The sequence below is a fragment of the Clupea harengus genome, chromosome 11 (assembly GCF_900700415.2).
Source record: "Clupea harengus chromosome 11, Ch_v2.0.2, whole genome shotgun sequence".
In the NCBI taxonomy this organism is placed as follows: Eukaryota; Metazoa; Chordata; class Actinopteri; order Clupeiformes; family Clupeidae; genus Clupea; species Clupea harengus.
Window position 1 is genome coordinate 16407822 of NC_045162.1, and position 25929 is coordinate 16433750.

The 25929-nt window shown below is 43.2% G+C and overlaps 2 protein-coding genes across 2 annotated transcripts in view; one reads left to right on the plus strand and one right to left on the minus strand.

Annotated features, from left to right (window-relative positions):
- The first annotated feature begins 69 nt into the window (after window positions 1-69).
- On the plus strand, window positions 70-12282 carry mrap2a (melanocortin 2 receptor accessory protein 2a). Its single transcript, XM_012838702.3, has 3 exons — window positions 70-1735; window positions 6109-6208; window positions 11793-12282. The coding sequence occupies exons 1-3, from the start codon at window positions 1612-1614 to the stop codon at window positions 12250-12252; spliced, it is 684 nt and encodes a 227-aa protein (XP_012694156.1). The 5' UTR covers window positions 70-1611; the 3' UTR covers window positions 12253-12282.
- A 1449-nt stretch (window positions 12283-13731) lies between these two features.
- The window catches only part of cep162 (centrosomal protein 162), a 46516-nt gene continuing 34318 nt past the window's right edge, over window positions 13732-25929 (minus strand). The window contains 7 exon segments of the mRNA XM_042709208.1: window positions 13732-14568; window positions 18025-18159; window positions 18613-18711; window positions 19065-19206; window positions 22532-22716; window positions 22784-23227; window positions 24524-24817. Coding sequence (XP_042565142.1) covers window positions 14362-14568; window positions 18025-18159; window positions 18613-18711; window positions 19065-19206; window positions 22532-22716; window positions 22784-23227; window positions 24524-24817 — 1506 coding nt within the window. The 3' untranslated portion in view covers window positions 13732-14361.

Consider the following 25929-nt stretch of genomic DNA (forward strand, 5'->3'; position numbering starts at 1 on the left):
TCACTGTACTTTTGAATGAGTTTATTATTGTTTTGGTAGGGTTGCTGTATAGCCCATTGAAGTTGCTTGATAAAACATGTTTAAAAAACTGACACAAGGATCCTGCAATTTCTTCACGTGCACAAAATACTATGTGTGCAACATCTGTATGAATTCAGTAGCAAGTCGTGCAGTGTAAATTTACTGCAATGCCATTGACAGTGTCCTCAAATGTCTGAGATTGTTCCGTGTTGTGTTTTTGATTTTGTTTAGTATATTTCAAAATCCATCCTTAGTCGCTTTTGAGTTCATTTCACTGCGCATCACCTGGCTCTCGTGTCATGCTCTTGCGCCAACCTCAAGCTAAGAGTTGGCCGGTGAAGGTAGCCTATACCCTGATAACAAAAGGCCAGTGGACCACTGTTTGCCCACTGGGGGCAGATCTGCCTGTCTGCTGGTGAGTTGCATTTCTTTTATCATTTATACCTTTTCTGTGATTTTCACCAACTCTGAACATTTTTATACATGTTACAAGTGTGTAACATCAGTCTTTAATTGACCAACTAATTTTTCACCTTGAGAGCCTTCTAGTAGGCCTGGGCTATGAACAGCCTCTGTTTAGTGGCTGATATTTTAAATCTAAATCAGTAACACTCAAGATGATGGTGGTCCGAGAGCAAACCAGGAGGGGCATACCACCAGTGGAGTGCTGTCCAAAATCCACCGGTGGACTGACGTATGCTTACCATCTGGGATTCAAATCAATGGAATGGATCTCTCTGATCAAAATGCACACGTAAAACGAGGAGAAATGTCAGTCATTCTGTGCGGAATCACCCCAAATCTGAGCATCTCCCTGGCTACATGTCAGAATTCTTTCTACAAGTAGGCTACAGACTACACGCACGCCTAGGGACTACATGTAGTCATGCACACATTGTTATTATTTCCCATATGTGCTATTCCCAGTATTTTTAGACAAGGCTTAACCTACCCACACCGAGGGAATGCATGTGTTCTTCAAACACGTGGACACCGTAGCAAATTCTGAAGCAATCAACTGCGAGACGCCTGGTGAATCCACAAGGAGCCTTGCAGGAGTTGGGTCAATAGCTCAACTTAGGGCCCTGCCGAGGTGTAATTGGACATCATTTTGTCATTTATTGTGACAAGTTTTTTCCATTCGACAGTACGGAAGCTCCACCTACAGAAACAACCCCGGAGATTCCTCTCGCAGATGTTAATGGAGAGGGGTGTGCTGTGGATACACACCAGTTCGAGGACTCGGTTGAAGCGAGAGGGTGCATACGCGCACGTAGGATGGTGAACTATACAGAAACCCCCGAAATTCACCGGTAAATGTGTAAACCTGTCTGAAGCTATTAGGCTACTTAAATAAAATAAAAAAAACAAGTGGATAGGATACTGTGGAAATCGCCACAAAGGGAGTGTGGCGCTTTTTGGCGTATGCTTATCACATTTCAGTGGAGTTTTTAGCGGAGTAGAAATGATGCTTTTCAGAGACAGATCTGAAGCCTGAGAGAATTGCTTTTTTTTGGGAGGGGGGAGTTCGTTTCCTCCTTGATGTTGATATCTATGAATGGTTTTGAGGGGTAATCCATTATTACGAAGATGTCGACATTGCCATCAAACAACATAACCAGCACAACCCCCCGCGATTCGGATTATGAATGGAGATATGAATATTATGAGGATGACGAACCCGTGTCATTTGAGGGACTGAAGGCACATCGATGTGAGTATGATATGTCCCATTCATTCTTTTCAAATAGTTGCAATGAGTTTTGCATCATTAGCACCAGGCATGTTGGAACTATTTTCTGGGAGGGGGTGCTGTAATTCCTTCACCCGTGGCACATTACAGACTACTATACCCCTCGCACCGTTATCACTTCTACCGTGGTGCCTGCCCCACCCTGGACAGCGCTGTCCAGCGCAGCAGTGCTGATTAGACTGAGCCCGAACCAATATTTTAAATCATTTGAGAAGTATACAGCTTTAAGAAAACTAGAAAGTAAGATTTAGATGTATACAAAGCAAAGTATTATGACAACAAAAAATGGCATAACCGCATAACCCATGACACGCATGCTCATATCAATCATGAAACCGTGTTAAAATCCTTGAGGCCTTCTAAAAACTGCAAAATCTAAAGTAATGAGACCCATCTTAAGCCTTTGGAAACAGAGATATGTGTAGCATACCATTTGGACACTTTTCAGGACTATAATTTTACTTTGAGTATTTTTTTTCTTAACCTGCTTTGACCGAAATGAGCAGTCATGTGTGTGCGCAGTTTAACTCAAATCCAGTACTCGACCGACACTGTGGTGGCCGTGTTGGTAAGCAGCCTGCATTGCGCTCTCACAAGTTGGCAGTCTGGCAGAAATACTTTCACTTCCATTAAAGGCGTATTTAAAGCGTATTTAGTCTATGAAGAACAATTATAGCTAAAAACACTGCACCTGCCTTTTGAGTAGCCTCATGCGACTGGAAGAAAGAATATAGTTATAATTAGTTACGGTATTTAGCAGACGCTTTCGTCCAAACATGACAAAAACAATAGATACAAAGCAGTAAAAACAAAAAACAATAATGAGAAAATTAAGTAGGCTAAATGAAAATAATAGAAGAAACAATATAAAGTATCGATTCAAAGTAAAAACAATCAATTAATGTGTTTACTTAAGGCCTAGTCCACACGTACACAGGTATCTTTCAAAAGTGATATCCCTAAAAATCTGGATTTGATGACGTAGGCAGCCGTCAATGATCCTTCCTTGACTTTGAGAAACGCCTTTAGTCAGGTCTTCCTATATGCGAGTCGACCGGAGGTTTTAATATCTGTTCAAATGTAGTTATCAGTCGGTCTTTTGTAACAAACTGTTGTCTTGTCTCGTAAAAATTAAGATGCTACTACTGTAACATAACATAACAACAAATCTGCTTGTAATCATAAATACATCATTACAGACTGGCACATTTCCTAACTCCCTGAAAACAGCTGTTGTAAAACCCCTACTGAAAAAGAATAACCTGGATGCCTCCACATTAAACAACTACAGGCCCATATCCAATTTACCATTCATAGGCAAAATGATTGAAAAAATTGTCTTTAATCAGCTAACCACATTTTTGACACTGAATAACTGCCTTGATGACTTTCAGTCAGGTTTTCATGCAAATCACAGCACTGAAACAGCTCTTGTTAAAGTTATAAATGACATACGCCTAAATACAGATGCAGGTAAAGCATCAGTCCTAGTATTGCTGGACCTTAGTGCAGCCTTTGACACTGTTGATTACAACATATTACTTCACCGACTAGAACACTGGGTTGGCGTCTCAGGTGTTGTTATCAAGTGGCTGAAATCATACTTACAAGACAGGAGCTTTTTTGTTGCAGTTGGCAACTGCACCTCAACACCTACGTCCCTGACCTGTGGAGTCCCCCAGGGCTCAATTTTGGGTCCACTTCTATTCAACCTTTATATGCTCCCACTTGGACAAATCTTAAAGAATAATTTGATCTCCTATCATAACTATGCTGACGACACCCAAATTTACTTAGCTTTGACACCTAATGACTATGGTCCCCTTGAATCTCTTTGTGATTGTATTGAGCAAATCAACCACTGGATGTCTCAGAACTTTCTCCAGCTAAACAAAGACAAAACTGAAGTAATCGTTTTTGGTAAAAAAGGAGGAAAGATGTAAGATTGCCACCCTTCTTAACAAAAAAGGACTTAAAGCAAAGGATACTGTCAGAAAGACAGTGATCTAAACAGCCACATGAAAGCAATTACTAAATCTGCGTTCTACCATCTCAAAAACATTGCCAAACTTAGGGGTTTTATGTCAAAAGATGACTTGGAAAAACTAATTCATGCCTTTATCTCCAGTATGGTTGATTACTGCAATGGGCTGTTCACAGGCCTTCCTAAAAAAGACCTTAAACAGCTTCAAATGATACAAAATGCAGCAGCCAGCATTCTTACAAAAACAAAAAGAACTGATCACATAACCCCTATACTGAAATACCTGCACTGGCTCCCAGTAAGTTACAGGATTGACTTTAAAGCACTGCTGCTTGTTTTCAAGTCACTTAATGGGAATATGGGACAGGGCCAAAGTATCTATCTGACATATTTCAGCAGTACGTACCACTCAGATCTCTCAGATTGCAGCATACATTTCTATTAGTAAAACCCACTGTCCAAACTAAACAGGGTGAAGCAGCACTCAGCCACTATGCGGTTCACCTCTGGAACCAACTTCAAGAAGACATTAAAAACGCTCCAACTACTTTCAGTTTTAAATCTAGACTAAAGACCAAACTTTTCTCAGATGCCTTCTGCTAACTGGCCATGAACTGTTCCTTTGAAGTATTATTGCTTACTGTAGTAGACTAGTGATTTTTATTATTCTTTTTATGCTTTTATTTCCTATATTTTACTGTTTTTATGCCTTAATGTTCTCATGCTTTTATTTCCTATAATTTACTGTTTTTATGATCATGTACTGACCTTTTGCTTTTATTTATGTGAAGCACATTGTATTGCCACGGTGTATGAATTGTGCTATATAAATAAACTTGCCTTGCCTTGCCTTACCGATGGTAGAAAAACACGTCACCTGCCCCAGCAACGCAAGGGACGCTAGAATGGTATCCATGGTTACAGACAACTCATGAGATTAGTTAAAAAGCTACGATAAACCCTCTGGGTGCATGTGGCTTCATATTAACAGGAGTCTATCTAACCAGGTCAACTTGTGCACGCATGCGCGTCAAAATGTCTAACATTTATTAGGTGATGTAGGCTATACATGAGACGAGAAGAGGAGACTTATCATTTCTGACAATCACATCACTAGGCTATGAAAGCATATATTCTTGATGTTCTTGAAGACAGAAATGAAACCAATTTGGTGATTCAATCCTTAATTTTCCTTCTTAAATGTTTGGACCAATGTTGAGTTTAAAGAGGAAGGTAGTCATGAGGAAATAATGATGAGGGAGACCAGGGACAGTTGTAACAAGGGGACAGTTGTGTCATGCTTAACATCTCAGCTCATAATTTAATGAAACCCACAGACAACATGTGTGATGCAATCAGCATGTTTGGTTCAAAATTTCAGTTTGTGTCTCAATCTCTGTCAAAAGTTATAGACAGAAGTCCTTTTGTGGGCAAAATGTGTAATGTTCAAAAATTGATGCATTTTGTCGGGAGCACAAGTAACAGGTGGTTGTGATCAGTGATATACAATGTGTTATGTTCTAATTAGCTCATAAAATATTAAGAGCATTCCATAGCATACAATTGGTTGCAACAGTAAGCTACCCCGGTAAAAACTGTCATGTTACGATTGTCGTCGGCCATTGCTATTGTTCCCAGTGGCACTCACAACATGTAGATGAAAACTAGAGAAAAAGTAAGGCACATGTGCTTGAATTAGTGGAATACATATAGAGACGAAAGGTGTATGTTGCATATGTCAAAATCACAGGAGTCACTTCTGCTGATTTTTTGCTCCGAGGAAAAGCAAAAAGTGTTAAAACTGTACCTGGCCTGCCCTACCCAGAACTTTTTTTTAAATAAAAAAAGGGGAGTTTAAAATGAAAAGCTTTTAGTTGACCTGGGTAGGCAAGATGGTCAACAGGGCAAACAAACACACTGCCATACTGACACTTCAACCCCTGTAAAAGAGGTGTGAGATATCTGGCAGACCAGTATTGCTACAGCTATTTGTGTTTACTTATTTATAATCATTGAATTTGCCTTTAACTTTTGTTTTGACTCTCATGTCATTGTTTATTTTGCCTTTTTTTTGTATTTCCCTTTTAACCTGGCACTGTAAATATTCCACATGGGCGGTTCTTTGGACTTTGCCTGGAGGCAATACAAAATTGCCCTTTTCACCATCACCATCTGCATGCCTCCTTGTTTTGAAAAGACCCCCAGTCACAGACACCCTTCGACATCACAGGGTACATGTTTGTCTTGAAGTCTATAGACTACTTAAACTCCCTTTTCTATAATCCTGAATTGTTTGCAATGAAGGCTCACAGTAGGCTTAACTGACATTGTGTAATGTGTGTCATTGCAGATTCCATTGTGATTGGCTTCTGGGTGGGCCTGGCTGTCTTTGTGCTTTTCATGTTTTTCGTCCTCACCTTGCTGACCAAGACTGGAGCACCGCACCCAGAGTAAGCGCACACACACACACACACACACACACACACACACACACACACACACACACACACACACACACACACACGCACACACGCACACACTCTGCATTCTGCCATAGTAATCACACAACCTTTACCTTATCTGCTGCATTCAATGGGTGCCATTAATTCATTTAATGAACACTATTATAAGGTAATTCATGTATCTCTTCCATGCAGGTGTGTGGCTGGTATTCTCATTAACTCTGATAGCTAAGTATTCTCTCATTTGCTAAATATGCACGTGGGCACCTTAGCTCATAGTTAAACACCAGAGGGGGATTGCAGAAAGAGGGCTTAGTCACTAACCTGGACATGTTAACTCAGAGTAAGCCGTAAGCCTAGGTTTTCTGTTCCAAAAAATAGATAAATAAAGAAATAATTCAGGCTAGGTTAGTATCCATGGAAACTGCCCTGCCCCGTAGCAGTGCAAGGCAATGGTCAGAGATCTCATTTGCAGAAATTACTCCAATTAAGGAAATACACAAAAACTTAGTGTTTATTGTAAGACAAATCCTTATATTCCTTAATCATTAGGCAAAAATGCTAATATTAATATAGATATGACATGATAATAGCTATAATTCTTAGTAGGTTCAAGATCAAGTGTGACATTAGTGTGCTTCTTCCTTTAGAGCCAGATGTTACGTAAGCGCATTTTTGACAATGTCATCGTTTTCAAGTTCTGTGACCAATCTGTCGTGATTGGCCAACATGCAGATGGGAGAAGGCAAAATGCATTATGAGATATTTTGTATTTATTTATTTTCTTAAACTTTTTTAGCCTCTTAGCCTGTGTGGACGGCAAAAAAAGTTTCTAAAGTTGCTGATGATCTGAGCGAGGGAAGCAACATTGATGCAGAGTACAGCAGTTACTTTGAGGACGAAGACAACAGTCAATTAGAAGATACAATTTTAATGAGACATGTCTGAGGAGGAGGAAGAGGAGGATTTCGGCGACTATGACTCTAATCTGTCCATTTTCATGGACAACTTCTACCAGGGGTTCAGCTTTTTTCAGAACATGAAGAGCCATGGACTGGATGCCTGCGGCACTGTTCACACTAACAGAAAGGGACTCCCAAATACCCAAAATGCTGAACAAGCAATCTTCGTTGAGCAAACATGAATTCAAAGTGCCTCTAAAGGACGATCTCGCTTTCTGTGTTTGGCAGGACACCAAGGCTGTCATGGTGCTGTCTAATTACCATGATCCCACTGAGAGAGCGTCAGTGAAGAGAAGGAAGCAAGCGCGAAACCCAACCAAGGTTGTAGTGCCAGTGTGCCTTTCAGACTACCAAAAACACATGAAAGGGATCACACTGGATCAGATGGGTGGATATTATCAGTTCCTGTATCGCTCAAAGAAATGGTGGAGAAGACTCTTTTTAATGGTTGATGGACGCTACAATGCATACATTGCTGCAAGGTGTGCTGGAGGAAAAACATTCACAGTCAAGTACAAGGAGTGCTCCTCAACCAACAGTACCCGAGGGAACCACATGAGCATCACTGAGAACTCTCAGAAGAGAAGGATCTGCAGGGAGTGTGCGCTGTCAAGGACTGGCACTGATGTCATGTTCTGTAGCTGCAGACAGCACAACGAGGCTGTACACATCGAGTGCTTTGGCAAGCACATCCATCAATATCTTCACTTACAGTAGATGACTATTACAGTGCCATAGATATATTTATTTTTGTCATTTTTTTTTATATACATACAATACTACTAAGTTCAGAAGCTCTGAAACGTTTATTTTAAATATGCATTTTTCATGTGACTATCTGCTAGAGGCTGAGCAAATAAAGGTTTTAGTGAACGTTCTGTCAAGTTTTTCAGGAAACCCTCAGGTTTTAATAGGTCATTTTCCAACAATGACTTTAGAATGGTTTTAGAATGCTTTGTAAGAGGGCGCCTAAGGTCATAACGGGTTGAGCTAATGCTCAGGCGATTCAATCCGAAGTCTAATGCATCTGGTGTGCCCCCCCCCCACCAGTTTTCCTCTGGGCTTTGAAAGTGATAATGAAGTCCACAGTGAAGTCAAATCTTATCATTATGTATATTGTTCCTGTATTTCATTTTCGCTTGGAGCCACGTCCTTCAGCAGACCACTGGAGCACATCTAATTAAAGTGATATAGGTTGTGACATCCAAGAGGGTGGCATACAGTTCAATCAAAAGGCACCTTAGATTCCATACCAACAGTTTGAATATCACTGGTCCGGAGAGGTTTTCTCGTGCCATTTTTTTTTATTTTAGTTATACATTGGAAAAGATGTTAAGTTTCTTGTGCTATTGGTTGGGGACTTCCCACAGCAGCCAATCCTCTCACTCACTTAGCCAGCAAACTAACCAATATAACAACTGCCCAACTATACATCCTGCGCACCAGGATACAACAACAAAGCACAACTGGCTGGAGACAGCCACAACATGCACCACATGTTGTACCCACGTCACCGTTGGCACGCACAATGACCAATCCATCAACCATGCTGGCCCCTTTAGGGAACATTGTGTCAGTGAAGAGGGTTGAAAAAAAAAACTGTTGCCTCCCCCGCTGTTTTGAGTCCTAGTGCAGTATTGAGTCGCAGGGAGCGCTAGCGACCCCGGTTGGCATGCCTCCATGACAACCGCCTCCTTAGTCGGTGTAGGCCCTGTCAGCAACTTTCTGACATCAGAAATTGATTGAAGGCAAAGGTGAAGTATTTAGCAGACGCTTTTGTCCAAAGCGATTCACATTGACATCCTGCATTGACTGGGGTCTAAACCCAAACCCGATCAATTGATCAAAGTGTGCCAAAAATGCTGCTGTGGTATTCATTTGCAGTGCATTTTGTATAGCTGAGAGGAAGAGGAGGAGGAGGAGGAAAACACCAAAGCCATGACTCATCCATTTGCTCAGTTAAGGATGCGCTTCTACCACACGTGGCCCATTTCAGGGGCAGGTAGATTAGAAGGAAGTGAGTGGACATGCACATGCACACACAAACTTCAGTATTTTATATCTTGTATGTCTTGTAAAATGTAACTGTAAATTGATTTAGATTCTCTGTTTGAGAAGAGCCAAATTCCCAGATGCAATCAGCACTGATCAGATATTCAGGTATTAGGGACATGTTTGGTCAAACAGGAAGAGCAGACAAACAGTGGCAGCCAAAGTGAATGTTTTCCCCAGAAGTTTGTGATTCTGAAAGTGAACCAAACAATTAGGCTCTGTTCATGCATATGTACTGCCTTGGCTAAAATCCATGATTGACTGGCAGAATATTGTCCTGGGTGGGCTGGAATTTCTAGGAGCCACCCCCCCGCCCCACACCCTTACATTACCAGAGCCTTAACCACTCACAGAGGCTGGAGGTTTTTGTCAAGCTAGTCAAATATGAATTCACTTCGGAATTTCACACCATATCTTGTAAACATTAAGTTACCGTCTCTAAGAATACCTACTGTTTAACTGGATGAGCCATACTATCTATCTGCAAATGAAACCACAGCTAAATGTACCTAAGGGAGATCCTTGCATTGAAATACGATTTTGCAAGGAGATACAGAAAGTTCCTAATGAATAATGCAGAACTGTGTGTCCAATACTCATCCATATTCATGAGGAGACTTGCAGTTCCAGTCAAGCTTCAGCAGAGCAGAGCCATTCATCTTTGTCGCAATACACCATTGTCAGTTTTAGCTATACACTGGAAAAGATGTGAAATCCCTTGTGCTATCAGTTGGGGACTTCCCACAGCAGCCAGTCCACTCACTGTCACATGTAGGTACTTATAGCCAGCAAGCTAACCAATGTAACAACTGACCAACTATAAACACAACGCACAACTGGTTGGAGACAGCAAGGATCCGTAAAGACCACTTCACACTGTACACACACTCACACACTGTCTATAACCCACAAGTGCTAAACACGACACGACTGCCCAACCATAGAACCTGAGCAGCAGAATACATCATCCACAAAGCTGTCTTTGTGAGCATGTCACTGAGGTTATCAAGCAGGCACCTCCCCTCATTAATGTTCCGTTGAACACGGCACTTCCGGAAGGTGTCCCAGACCCACCCCCTCCATACTCATGATGGGGTTAGAATACATGCCACTACCAGAGACAACAACTGATACACCTAAGATAGACCTCAACAAGATTTCACATGAGTGTTTTAGTTCAGGTTAATTTATGACCCCAAGTAGTCTACAAGCACCTCAGCCACAACCACTGGCTCACTTTTTCAGCAGCCTCAAAGAGTATTGAAATTGAGTCTTGTCGTGAGATATTTACTGTATATCTCCTGGTGCTGACGATCTGCCGGTTATCTATGCTCTAGCCTCCGTCCTGTCAACATAATTCATCTGTTAGCTAAAAGGTGAGAGTTCTTTCCTCCATCATGGGAGGGTAGCACAAGGAAGCATTTTGTGTAGAGATCCCACTGAGATCCCTAATTATAGCCCAGGTCCTCTGTAATTATGTCCTGGAGATCTCTTTGTGCAGAAACTACATCCAGAAAATACATAGGTACAAAATTAACTAGAGATGCATTTCCACAAGAAAATGTGACGCATGCAGCAGTAGTGGAGGGTCACCAACAGTAAACGCATGGATCAGACATAAAAGCAGTGCACAGAAAATTGAGACAGAATTGTGTTGAACAAACTATACAAGACAAGAAGACATCTGTATTGTCAACATTACATAGTCACTCGATATCAGTCAGCATTTCCTCTGTAGAGACAGCAGTGCACACATCACATAGAGTATTGCACATAGTGCATTCTGTCTCCAAAACGCAACTGATTTTTGTTAAACAATACATTTTATGTAGATAAAATAGCAATCTGTTACGCACACAATTCTGTCTCTTATAGTCTGTAGGCTACCGAGGAAAACGTTGGTCCAAATCAAGTCAGAGTTTAGGCAAGGCTATTTGTTTGAAAAAGAAATCAATGATTCACTAATTCAAAGTCAGTCAATAATATGAAATCAATATTTGTATTACTTTTTTTTGTGCATCTGTCTGTGTGCTATATTTATTTTCTGCAAACATAATAAACACATGGCCTCTGCTACCACATACGCAAGCGGTAGCCATCACCATCATACGCCAACCACAATTAGCCATTGAATTGTGGACATTGGACAAAGGTCAAGTCAAAACATTTAATTTTCAATTATAGAAATACACTGGATTAACAAACTTCATTAAAATTACAATAAATTCTACAATAAATTGTGTAATGTAAACATACAATGTATTGATGGATTATTCTGTATTTGATATTTCAGTCGCAGTTCTCCGCAAACAGCTCACTCTCTTTCAATAAAAAGTAGCACAAGTTGTGAGAGGCAGTCCACCGCCCATGGTGGCACACAAGTACGTTTTTTAATAGTTTAACGCGACTCACGGAACGTTCTGCCAGTGCAATACTCAGGAATTGTGACATAGTAGCCGGATTCATGCCATAGGCTATAAGGAAGGCTGAAGCCTTTGGAGAACTCATCCATCTCCACACACACACCCCTTTTACACCACTCCTGTCTCTCTCCACAGGAGTTCGGAGCCCTGTGCGAAACGTGTGCGTCTGACCAGCTGCGGGGAGGACCCGGGCCGTCTGCCTGACCAGCTCGACAGCCAACCCTGCGCCTCACGCCCCCTGCTGGAGGAGTCACGCTTGCTTTTCCACTGCTACATCAACGAGGAGGAGCACGCCGCAAACAGACACCGGAGTGGTGCTGCATCGCACCTCGGTGGGGTCACAGGTGACTGCAGCCACTCAGCAGTTAACAGACAATCAGTGTGCATCGTGCAGGAGACACAGGCTGGGGACGTGTCACTTCCTGAAAGGGATGGGTCAGCCTTCATGGCGCATTTTAACATCCCCAACTTCGTTAACTCCGAGCTGAGCTCAACGCTAGGGGACGACGACCTTCTGCTGGGTACCCCCCCTCTCATCTTGGACGGCGAAGCCAGGGGTCTGACCGGTACCAACTGCGATCATGTGCTGGAGTAGTGCTTAGCTCTAGCCGTCAAGTGGACTGAGGCATGGACTTAGGGTTAAGAGTTGATATAAGGACTCTCAAAGCAACCTATTTAGAGAAGAGTCATTATTCTCAGTCAGACCAGTATTGGTATTCTGCGCCCACCTCCACTGAGACTGCTCCCGGTTTGAGGCAGAATTTTTAAACTTGCCTCCAGTAAGACTAAGCTCATCATTTAAGTGATGGTGCTTCAATATATATATATAAATAATATAAATATAAATAAAATACATTTTAATATTTAAATATATTTTATTTATATAGAGCCAAAACACTGAAATTGTCTCAAGGCGCTTAACAGAGCACAGGGCCTGAAGCTTCTCCTGCCTTGATGTGCAGTGCTTTGATGTGTGGAAAGCCCTGCAACCTTGAACGTCAGGGTTTATCAAGACAATTAGTGTCTGAGCAGACTGGGGGGTTCGGCAGATACCTACTGACACAAGACGGAATTAGTTCCAATCGCTGGGCCTCCCAAGAGCTGAGCAGGGAGAGGCCCAAGACGTTGAAGCTCAAGGTAATTGGTAGAAAGGGCCTGGCTTAAGAGTGGACCAGCAACTCTTATATTAACCCAATTGTGTGCATTTTCTGTTCCCACAGCCAAGCAGGCCAAATGCATGTTCTTCTTTTTTTGCCCCCAATCCCATCTGGGCTAAGTGGTGATTTTGTTATACCAGGATCAGGTCCAGCCATTTAAATAGCATTACCCAAAAGAGGATGATCATGTAAAATGGTAGGATGCACAGACTGGTAGAAACTAACAGTAATGATGTATGGATCACACCCAACATTTCTTGGTGTATTTTCCCCCATCAATGATGCCAGACACACAAATGTAACAGGTTTGCATTGAGACTAAATGGTCTGATTGTTCTGTAGCTTTGCCATGTCTCCATTTGGTTTGTAAAGAGAGTGAAAACTATAAGCCCTTCTGGGCCTTTTACAGTCATTTCTAGACCACCTGTCTTTCACATGTCGAGGAACAGGACATGCGTGCCTTCACTGCATTTTCGCTCTCCTTCAGAGAGGTAATGAGTCTTTCTCTAAAGCCAGCAGGGGCATCTACGCCTCAAAGGAAGCCACATGGTAGCACTATTTTCACATGTGTTTAATTCTTGTACTTTTGGTCTGGTCTGGTCTGGTCTGGTGGCCAGCAGGTTCATTAAGGGATCTGTGCGGCTCCAGTGTGCCTCTATTCACTAACACAGTACTGCTGCTTTACTGCTGAAAGCTTTTCTGTCAGTACCCCTAGTTCATTAATCTATGAAGGCTGGCTAATGCGGCACAGCACCAGTGCTGCACCTCTTTCAGTTTGCCCTCAGACAGAAACAGGCTTGGCTTTGAGGAGAGATTCAAATAAGACCAGGCTGGAAAGCCTCGATGAAATTTAATGATGGAAAAAAGAGGAGCTGTGATTGATTGTCTTTTTTTTTGTACAAAGCTACAGACACGGATTAAAAATAATAAATAATGCCATTTATTCTGCCTTTTTGTATCACACTTGATTTCCTACAAAAATAAATAAAAACTTCTATCTTTACTGACACACCCATATAAAAACAAGTCTTCACAAACAATAATGCTTTGGTGCAATCTCTGAAATCACGGTCTTACAAAAAAGCAAACCTGAGAAGAGAGCGTCCCACACACACACACACACACACACACACACACACACACACAGATACACAGACACACACACACGGTCAAACTCAACCACATTTACAGCGAGAGCTTCTGCTGCCGCTGTTTCTTCACATAATTTGCACCCAGCCACTTGTGTCCTCCTCTTGCTGGTGTTGAGGTGTGGGGCTACGGCACCTGGTGAGACACCTGTGTTACATTCACACTCCTACTACCTGCGACTCGGAGGCAAAGTGTGCTCTGGGTTTGACCCTCTGCTCATCTTGCCAGGCGTGGAGCGGTGTTTGAGGAGACGGTGAAGGACGACATGGACGGGGTGTCGTCTTCATCTCCCCCAGGGAGAGGCTAACTCTGAGGGGCAAATTGTGCTCTGGGGTAAAAAAAAACTCCCCCTGTGAGGTCTGGAGGAGCATTTGAGAAGACGGGGAACATGATGGTGTTCATCTTCCCCAGGGTATGCGTGTGGTGTGCTCGGGGGCGGGGATGACCACCCCCTGCCTCTGCAGCTCCCTCAGTACGTCCAGGATGGCGTCCAGCTCCAGGCGGAAGGCATCCAGCTCACGGCTGCGACTCTGAGCCAGCCTCTTCCAGCGCTCCAGCTCGCCCTGCAGCTCGGCCTGCGTCGCCACGCGCGTCTCTGCAATTACCTGAACGAACACACATGCACAAACACGCACACGCACACGCACACACACACACCAAAAGATACACAGACACATATACACACGCTTTACTGATAACTCTTACGATATGAGAATAAATTGATATTCCTTTACATTACTGAGGGATTCTCTGCAAATTCCTTTCACACGTAACAGAATAAAACCTCCATTGTGAACCGTCATGAAGATGGTTTCAGGATTGATTTAGTCTATATTGCTAAATCCTTCCATAGCCTACACGAAGCTACAATCACCGTATTTCTAATTTAAATGTCATAATGGTCAAGGGGAGCACAAAAAAGGAGCATCAATGTTTCATAGATTTCTCACAGCAACTGGCTCTAGCCTCCACAGATCACTTTAAAGATACACCACAGGAACACAGTTTACTGAAGACAGGATCCCACAAGGGAACAAACTGAGCCTACAACAAACTGCCCAAAAGCCTGGTGGTATTCATCTGATATCTTATCAATCTACTTCCAGCCAGTGCATGATGATCACCATGACAACAACAATGCTGATGGATGATTGATGGATGATGACTGGTGATTGGTGGTGAACTTTCCCTGTTTGAATGGCTCTGTTTTTGCCACAGTGAAGACTTGAGCTGCAGGTTTATGTGGGACAGAGACCAGTGAAAATACCTGATCCTTGCTCATCCCCGAAACACAATCACGGTAAAAATGTGTCTGGATTGTTCTCTCCCTTGTAAGTCGCTTTGGACAAAAGCGTCTGCTAAATCAGGGGTCTTCAACCTTTTTCAGCTCAAGGACCTCTTGGCTGAGAGAGACACTGAGCAGGGACCCCCACCCCCGCCGCCACAAATTTGGGCCTGATATTCATATAATTTATTTAGAACTAAGTGTCAGTCACACACACACGCTCCCCTACACATGTTTGAACAGAATTACAAATCATCTGTGACACACAACTCGTTTCAATTTATTCTGTTTATTATTGACATTTTTTTCTCCCTTACAGTTAGCCGTCACTCTGTATTCAATTAGGGAGGGACAAAGAATTGAGTAGCTTGAGAAGCTTAAGTATGGATGAAATATCTCATACCTAGTGAGAGATCTGACGTTTGAGAATTCATCATTCATGTCTTTGGCAACAACATTCTCCCTATGAACCATGCAGTGCGTCATACATGGCTCTTGCACCGTCTGTGCACATCGCGCAACACATTTTGGCCAGGGTATATCATGTTCACGGAAAAAATTGTCGATCACTTTGAAAATCTCTGAAGTTTTTTTTTACCTCCAGGCAGCTGCTTACAGAATCGAAATTCCTCCTGCATCTCATTTTGGTCGACAAATCACAAAAAAGCTAAAAGCTGAGCGTCGTTTGACACATCGGTGGATTCATCTAATTGTAGTGCAAAATAATCTGCCTTGGGGAGTTTTGCGACTAGTAGTGCCCTCACATCAGCTGCCAATTCATCAATAGGGCGGGCATTGCGATGCTTTTCAGTTTTTTTACGTACTCATCCTTCCCAAACATTGTTTTGCACATATCACTAGCTGTTGGCAATATTATACTTTCCGCAATTATGTATGGCTGTTAGGTCTGAGCGACACGTAATGCAACTTGATAAGAGGCTTTTAAAGCTAGCTCGCACACTTTGGCTGATTGTCTCATCAAGGTCTGCTGGCCCTCAAAAGATTTTAAACGGGAAATATTAAATGTTTTTTTTCTTTCAAGTGAGCATGAGTTGTCTTTGAGTGTCGTTGCAGCTTTGATGGTTTCATAGTTTCGTTTGATAGCAAGGAAGAGCAAACCACGCTCACTGCTAATTCTTCACCATCGGTCTCTTTATAGGTGAAGGCAAACTTCAGATAATTCTCTGAATATTTACGTGTCTTCTCCCGTTTGCACTTTTGGCTGTTCATGTTGGCATCCTCTGAAGGTAGATCATCTGAACCGCCATCAGTGGTGTCTGACGGGGAGCTTTTGTTCCGAGAAATTACAAAACGATCAATTATTTCAAATTGTATAGTTATGGCATGTAAACGTCTTTTGGCACCAGATAGCTAAATGTAGCTAAAAGTGCATATGTTGCCATTATGATCAAATGATCGCGTGAAGACTCATGGGTAGCCTATGTATTATTTTTAAGGAATAGAAAGCAATTTTTACCTTCTGTTTATGTAGTCTTTTGGACGTTGTACATTTTTGGAAGAGGGAAAAATGCTTCAGATGAAATCATTTGGCGGACCCCCTGCAGTACCCCCGGTTGAAGACCTCTGTGCTAAATGGCTAAATGTAAATGGATTGTAGCTGTAGTTTGCGTGGGGGTACACGCATCTCAAGACAGCTGGTCATGCTTGTTTACTGGTGTGTGCAAGACAGATGTTGCAGAAACAAGTGAATTTATACTATATATTTAACTCAAGTAAACAAATCCCTGCCACTGGCCATTACGTGTGTGGGCGTGTGTGTTTGCGTGTGTGTGTGTGTGTGTGTGTTTAATAACGTTTATAATACGGGTAGATGAAATCAAGCATTCTGATTGGTTGAAAGGAGGTCACCGGGTGTACTGTATTGAGCCATAATGTACTGTAAAGCTGTTTACATTTACCTGAGCGTTCCATATCAGTGCGCACTCAAAATATACTACCTTAGTTAGAAAAAAAATGGCGGACCAAATTTCCGTAGATCATCGTATTTGTACCTAAAAGTTTTAAGTTTGACTTTTTTTTGCTTAGATTTTTAGAAAGTTACCGAGAAATCCTCTAAGAGGATTTGCGAGGTGTATGAGCCACCTATCAAAGGTTAGCATGCTACCAGCCGTTAGCGATTAGCAATTCCTCTGTGTTTTTGCAAAGCATCTGCCCCAACTTTCTAACAGAAAGCTTCGCGTCGGGCCTAACAACACCCTTGAACAGTACATTATTGACGATACAGTACTGCCTCTCGTACCTTATTGCTTAATTAGAAACTTGTAAATCTCACATATGCGATGCATTTACTGCGGCCGCATGGCCAGGCCCGTGAAGAACCAAATGACCGTTTGTGGATGCAGTTGGCGACAACAGTTATTATGTTCACCCCACTACGCCCAATGATCTGCCCTTGTGGTGATGTCCTTTGTGTGTGGGAAGTAGCTTTCTGCTCCTGCCTGAAAGGTCAGACTTTCCCCTTCCTATTCATTAATCACAGTGTGAGCTCTTTGTTCTCTTGTCCTTTCAGATTTACTAGCAAACATTTTTCTTTGGATAGCGGTGTCCACACCATGTTTACTGGTAAGGCTTTGTGCGAGCCCTCTGGCTTTGTTTTGTTGTGTTGTGTGTGTGTGTGTGTGTGTGTGTGTGTGAGAGAGTTAGGGGAATTGACAATTGTACCTATGTGTAAGCGGTGTATAAAGCACACCTGCTGCAGTTCTTAGGACCCCAGCTTGTGCTTCCTGTGTGAGTGTGTGTGTGTGTGTTTGTGTACCTGCTGCAGCTCCTTCTCCCTCTCGCTGTAACGGAGCTCCATGTTGTGGATCTTGCGCTCCAGACTAGTGAAGTGGCGCAGCTCTGGACTGTGGGCCTCTTTGGCTTGCTTTAGCTCCTCCAGCAGCCTCGTCAACTACAGGACACACACACACACACACACACACACACACACACACAGTATAGATGACATATTACATCTACGTCTCAAGCAACCAGGAAACTATATTTCAGAAACAATTAACAATTAACAATTAATTCATAAAATAGGTAAACTCCAGACAAAAAGGAGAATTATATTAACTGATAATGCTTGCCTAAACAACAGGGACAGAGCTACTATGTTTTTTTAATGGCAAGTGTCAATGCCCCTGTATGGTCACTGACCAGTTTCAAGAGGTTTTCCTGCTAAAATGAGAAGGCAGTCAGTGACCACTGAACAGTCTCTGGAGCTCCCCCTAGTGGTACTAACCAGTGGTAAGTATAAGACACCAGTGCTCACAAGAATGGCCAGTGTGAGCCAACCCCCCCTCACCATTCACTGTAGAAATATGTCTGCCGCAACATTTTGAGGATGAAAAGTGCATACCTGATGCTGCAGAGTGTCCTCTCTGAGTTTGGACACAGTCAACGCCTCCTTTGTCCCCTGCAGCTCTTTCAGCTGATCACGCAGATGACGCACCATGATCTAACACACACACACACACACACACACACACACACACACAAACATTACCACCACTAAAACATCCTTGGAACATATCCTTGTGTGAACTGTCTGCCTGCTTAAAAACCACAATAGCAAATTCCTGCTACTGAACCTAAAGTTAGTATCTGCGGTTTTTTTAAGGCACGTAGCCAGTAGCAGCGACGGCTGACAGTAGCACCGTGGAGGAGGATGTGCTTCTTTAGCGACTCATTGATTGGCAACCTGTTTACACAGTCCAGCTAGTCCACAGCCAGGGCTGAGATCTTGAAGTGCTGAATCATAACAGACTTTGCCTTTCTGTGATTGTTATTGGCTGGCTCTGTGAGGCTTACCTCATGAGAGCTGACCTGATTGGTCAGTTCCGCCACCTTGGAGGTGGAGTGTTCTAAGGCGTGGCGGCCAAGCAGAATCTCCAGCTCCCTCTTGTGGTCAACAGAGAGTGAGGCCAGCTGTTGGGCACTGTGCTCCTTAACCCTGCAGCAAGGGAATAGGAAGATTATCACTACCTCAAACCCAACTTCAAACATACAACAAATACCACATCAATAACTGCATTACACTTTTTATTTCCATTTGTGGACTGTGGTAAGAAAAGTCATGAGTTTAAGTCGATTTCAGTACATTTCAGAAAAGCAAAACTTTAAGACATTATACAGCAAGTCAAATATAAAATAAATAATTATAATTATACAGTAATAATCAATTTGTTTTTTATATCCGATCGGTCATATAGCCACAGGTGAAAAAGGCACCAATCATGCAACACCATCTGCAAGTTTGAGGTTTTGTGAACCACTAGTTTGCACTAAAATGAACCACGTGTCTAGTCTTGCAGTGCCATGTGGGGATACAATAGGACCTGCAAACCTCGTCAATAAATCACTTTACACTCAACATCTCCATTGACTGCCAGGATCCACAGCAGCTCTGGCGTAACTCACAGAGTCTTCTTCAAATTCTGTGCGGAACCCCATCTCTTCCCTGCCCCCACCCTCCCTCCAAAATCTGATTTCCTTCCAAGCCACGCATGCACAGTTGACAGAGCGGAGCGAATAGCTGAGGCTCGTTTCAATTCTCCCGCAGTAACCATGGCAGAGTGGTTTTCTCTCCATCAACTAACACCTCCTGCAGTCCACTTCACTGCAGCAGCCAGCCACACATCGCGCCAGTGGACCCCTCACTCACACTGGCACGTGCTGCCTGCCTGGCCCCTGCATTACTTACTGTCTAGCCATGGACACCATCAATACTTCTCACACAAGTGGGACATGACCACATAAAAGATCAACTGCAAAGCTGACCAAAACAACAATAGGGGTATAGTTCAGTCATGAAGGTACAAATATGATACAGTTTGAAATATGGTCTGTAGATTGGTGAATCTACATCATTTCACTTGTATGTAGTAACCATCAAAGATAATCATGTCAGTTTATTTCAGCGAGGCCATTAGCACTGACACCACTATAAATCACTGAACTTAATTTGAGAACTTAAAGCAGCAGTAAGGGTTTTTTTTTTATCTGAAACTAGCAAGCTGCCTAAACCACCTAAAAGGCATGAGAAATCACCACCAGCCCAGGTGGCACTGATAAACGCTTGCTTCCCACTTGCTTATTGGTATCTTTTGGCGATATAGTTGGCGAAGTCATGCTATAAAAGCCTGTTACATTTACGCATAAAGCACATCCTGGATGTGTAGGAGTATCTGTGCCAGGACTATGTACTGTCAAAATGAATTTGAAGATGATACCAAAGCTATTTGCCTTTCAAAAGACATACAGTGTCTTTGGTTCAATACATTACTCTGTGGAGCCCACTGGACGTCAGTAGGTCCCAGTCCTCCACTTACATTACAGTGTTTGCCTCAATCGCAACCCACTTTTTAGAGACTCTATTCAGCCTCCTTTCAAGACTCCTTTTATATCCATGGCAACAGTACCCTTTTTTGCCTCAGGGTATCCCCCCTCCCCGACTCTCTCTCTCTCTCACACACATACACGTCACTGAACTTTGCGTATCCGAGTCAGAATGTCAATAAAATGATTGGGACTTATGATTGGGAGTATTAAGAGTTACATTCTCAATTAATTATTTGCTGATTATAAACCTAGCTGATTATGTGCTCAGAGCAGCATTTATAAAGCTGCTTGAGATTCTTAATTGTTGATGGCAGTATATAAATATGCTGAATAAAGTTGAATTTAACTAAACATTCTTTCACCTTTAAGAACTGTGAAAGGCTGATCAAGTGTGTCAACCTCACAACATTTTTATGTGTGTAAAAGACCTGGTAGTAAGTTTTGCCTTGGCTGACTAGATCTGCTTTAGATGCTGTTGTGGATGCTGTGAGATGCAGCTGCCACCAACCGGCTGCCGCTGCTTAAGAACAGTGCGAAAATATAGACACCATAAAGACTCCCATAGCCTTGAGCAGACCTGGAGCCGGGTAGGAGGAAGGAGCACAAAAACAAAAAAGCCGATTGGCTCAAATGCTGGAAGACCAATCAGCAGCAGTCACTTGGAGTTTCCTGACTGAACTAATGTATTACTGCCACTGCACTGATTCTTTTAACCTGACATACAGCGCGCATTGCCAATGCAGACCTGCTCAAAACCAAGAGAGGACCCAGGCTGCCTTCAACAGCTTGTTGTAAGATTCTACTTCCGAGTTCAGAAATCGCATTCAAGTCCCTGATCAGAAAACTACCACAATATCTTTTAAAATGGACAACCTGCTAAAGACACTTATCAAAATAAAACCATACAAAGCGGTCTTGAGCGTTACAGACCGACTACCTCTTAGCCAGTGAACTCTAGACATAAGAAGGCCTATACACACTGAACCATGCTCATATTACGTTCATTGAATTTAAGAAATTCAGCCACGAACACGAACAGCAGACATGAAGTTAACTCAAATCTAATTTTCTGTTCAAGATAAGGACTTTGTAGAAGCATTGCCACAAACAGACATTAAATGTACAACACGATAATATTAAATAACACATTTTTATCATCTGTTCAGTTGATCAGATCAGTTGATGTCATGCCTCGCCCTCTACGTCACAATCCAACATCACAACTCAGCAACCATAGAATAATTCGAGTTTCCCACTAGTAATTCCGACCTTGTTTGGCCGTTCATGTGCTAGAACTCGTAATTACGATATTCCAGCTAGCACGTGAAGGCCACATCATCTCTTTCGGTTCCTAATTTTCACTCTCTTCACTGCATACGGCCTCAGCTTGGTACCGATAAGCTGCCTCTCTTAGGAATCCAAACAGGGCTATGCAGGGCCTCACGGAGCGGTAGTGAGTAGAGTATGCTTTTGTTTTTGTTGGGTTCTTTTTCAGTGTATAATGATTCTCCTTCAAACCAGCCACCCCCATGGGTCATAACCATGATCCGATTATCTGTAAACCCGCGGAGCATCTTTTCACCCACGCTACTTCAGTCTGTGCGCTGTCTCTGTCCAATGTCACAGAGCTGTTTCTTCTTTGAGACTCTCTTTTTGTAATCTCCACAGTGCCCCCTACATAATTAAACGACAATCAGCTACTGACTGCGTATTTCTGAAATTAAATATAAAAGCAGTTAATGAATACGTTACATTTCCCATTTCTACATTATCTCAACATTAATTAGACAAACAGGATACAATATCATCCACTAAATACTGTGGATGATGTGATGATTGCGATTTATTTTACAATCACGTTAATACTTGCATGATGAATCAATGATACGATAGGGTGATAATCAATGATACGATAAGGTGACGTTGTGTGGTCCTACCTCTGCAGCTCAGTCTGTGCATGAGTGGCGGCTGCCTGCAGGGCCTCCCTCTCCTGCTGGCTCTCCTGCTCCAGCTTCTCCAGTCTCTCCCGGAGTCCGTCGCTCTCGGCCAGCACCTCCGAGATGTGCGAGCCCGCAAACGCCGCTGGCTGATACGCCTTCTCGTCCTGCGTGGCCGGGAAGCTCTCCGTCGTCATGGTGGCCTTGGTGACGGCGGCGGGCGGCGGCGGCTACTCCCGCGCTGCTCTTCACTTTGACCTCATGCCCTTTGACCCCGGCCCCTGTGCCAGCCCAGTGTCCAGACAGCATGGTGCGGCGCTCGCGCTGCAGGCGCTCCAGGGTGCGGGTCAGCTCCTGCAGGCTGCGGCTCTTGGCGGCCAGCTCCGATGTGAGCCGCTCCACGCGTGCCGACTGCGCCTCCTCCGCCTGCCGCTGGTGCCGCTGGGTGTAAGCGCCCGGACTGCGCTGCTGCTGCGCTCCCTGGAGCTTCTGCAGCTGCTCCTGCAGACTGGCCACCTCTGCCTGCAGAGAGCTCTCCCGCTCCTGCTGGGCCTCCTTCAGCTTCCGCACCTCTTCCTGAAGGGAATGGACAGAGGCCTCCTCCTCCCCTTCCTCTTTTCCTCCAGTCTTCCGCGGTGTCTGGCATCTCTCTGACAGCTGCCGCTGCAGCACGTCTATCCGCTGCTCATACTGAAGCTAGCCACAAACAAAAAGCAAGGTCATATATAAATAAATGACTATAATTTATACCACAGCAGAGGAGGAACTTAAATAATAATTATCGTAATTAATAATTATATAAATAACCATCACTGCAAAAGTTCATTACACTTGACAAAGGATACAGTTTAAAATGACAGAGAACTGCTCCACAGTAATTATGAGGTAGAGATAATCAGTCCTTTGTATATTAATCTCTGTTCTAAGAATGTGATCACAAAAGGATAAAATCGCAAGGATAAAATCAAAAAGTCTCTTAATTGTGTATGAATGTTCCATTTACAAGCCAAAATATGTACGGAGTAGTCCTCCTTTAAAAACCTGGACTGAGATATATTTATTTTTGCAGGGTCGACCAACACATACTGACAGCAACTTTCACTCCAGATGAAACCTGGCTGTTTCATTCTATTCATGCGGCAGGATAAAAGCGGATAAAAGCATCTGCCAAATGACTAAATGTAAAATAAAGACTGAATTACAGTTCTGAGTGATGAGTGTGGCCATGAAATTGCAGGTGAGCTGGAGCAACAGGCGACTAATGGCAGACAATATTACCTTGCCCTTTGCTACTTACGGACTGAAGTGACTAGATGAGAGAAACCTCAGCTCCTTGCCATTGCCTACTCAGTGTTTATTTTGTGCTGTTCCGCTAGTCGCACAGCGCTATGCCAGAAACAGGTTTAGAGTCGAGAACTGAACTTTTATGATCCATCGGAATTGTCTTCAGGCCCAGGAAAGAGTACTGTCATTTATTAAAATTGTACTAGGAATACATGCCTATTTTTGAATGAAAAACTGTTTATTTTATCAGTCAGTTTTGTAGTTGTTAAAATGTTATTAGGCAGACATTGTATACTGTGATCAGACTGAGACATAATAAAACCTCAGCGTTGACGCTGAAAATCAGTGAAAGCCTACATGTTTCCTCACGAACAATTGATCAGAAATCGATTAAGATTCCAATCAATAAAGCAAAATCTATATCGCATTGGTATCAATAAAATCGTATCAATTCCCATCCCTAACCAGGTTCTAGCTCCATGGTGGTGTGTTCCGTCCACAGTTCAACCACAGGGTTAGGGGTGTTTCATGAACAGATGCACTGTGGATGACCACTTAAACCACATAAATCTCCCACTGATTCCCAACTTTCACTCAATATTCATCTATGCAAACACAACATTTATCTTATTTCTTAAGCAGGGTTTTACTCACTCTCTTCATGTTGAAGGCCATGTTCGGTGTGAGTGTTTCGCATGTGTTTGTTACCTTGACCTTGACGAACTGCTGCTCCATGGCCCTCAGGCTGCGTTTGGCGTCCTCGTCACGGTTTTCTAGCTCTGCCTCCAGCCTGTGTACACGGCGCTCCAGCAGGGCGGCGCTCTGTGGCGGGGCGTTTGGGGACCCGTCGGGCTTCTCTGCCCTCTTTGCCACCCCACCACCACCCTCCTCCTGGTCCTCGTCCGCTCCGCTGGCGGGGAGTGGTGCAGCTGCGGCTGCATACATCAGGGCTGGGAGTGAGTTAGGGTGCCGACGTCTGAGGATCTCTTCCATCTCTTTCACCTACAACACAGAAACACACACATTTGATCAGAAATCGATAAAAAATCAGACCAATAAAGAAAAATCTATAATCGCATTGGTATCAACAAAATCTTATCAATTCCCATCCCTACCCAGGTTCTAGCTCCATGGTGGTGTGTTCACACCCACACACACACACACACATGCACACACACAAACACCCGCACACGCAAACAGACACATGCGCAAACACACAGAAAGCATGGGGTGAACCCAAATAGTATTTTATAATATTTCAATACTGTGGTTCATTTTTAACAGCCTGAAAACACATTTCTACAAAAAGCTGGCTGTGGAGGCCAAACCTAAGCAACGAGAGGCGTTTTATTTGAAGACAATGCTCCCTCTATCTCCATCCTTGCTCCGTCAGGCGCACACAATGATGAAGCGAGAGCATCAGTGATTCCCACCGCCCCGACATCACTTAATCCTTCTCAGAGCTGAAGCAGATACCTCTTACTTCATGCACTGAAGACTCTTAAATACCTGGGCATCAAAGCCGCTTTAATATCTGTGTGCGGTGTAGTGTATGCGGCGGGGTTGGATGCGCTGTCTGGAGTGAAAGGGGAGGTCTGATGAGGCAGAACTAATGGATGAGAGCATAGCCTCAGGCACCAGAAACAAGCCTCTGCTAGAAAACCATTTTCACTTTAAATGAGATTATTAGAGTTACACAACTCAAGGCTCATTTAGTTTGATGTTGCTGAAGACGTCTAACTCACTCTACTAAGCCCACTGTGGTCAGCCTAAGTTTAAGATTCTAAACACAGCCAAACCCTGTGGTCACGGCCGCCAAAAGCACAGCTGCAGCAGAACGGATTATTTTCTTTCTCTGTATTTGTTAATGATGACTAGTGAACATTATTCTATTCTGGTGGTGGAGGGAGACATTGAAGACCGGTCTCTAGAGTAATACCCAAGCACTCAGGCTGCATCGGCAAAGAGCCAGGTCTGTCAGGATGGCAGTCAGAGCACATACGCTCGACTTCCAGAAAAAAAAAAACCTTACGCACACCTAATCCATGTACATAGACAAACCACGGCTTCTTCGAATGCTCAGAAAACAAAAGTTCACCTTTCAATTAAATAAG

Excerpts from the sequence above, each read along its gene's own strand:
- mrap2a (XM_012838702.3), top strand. The coding sequence starts at position 1,612 with ATGTCGACATTGCCATCAAACAACATAACCAGCACAACCCCCCGCGAT. Across the intron at positions 1,736-6,108 it reads GGGACTGAAGGCACATCGAT|ATTCCATTGTGATTGGCTTC; the intron begins GTGAGTATGATA and ends GTGTCATTGCAG. Across the intron at positions 6,209-11,792 it reads ACTGGAGCACCGCACCCAGA|GAGTTCGGAGCCCTGTGCGA; the intron begins GTAAGCGCACAC and ends CTCTCTCCACAG.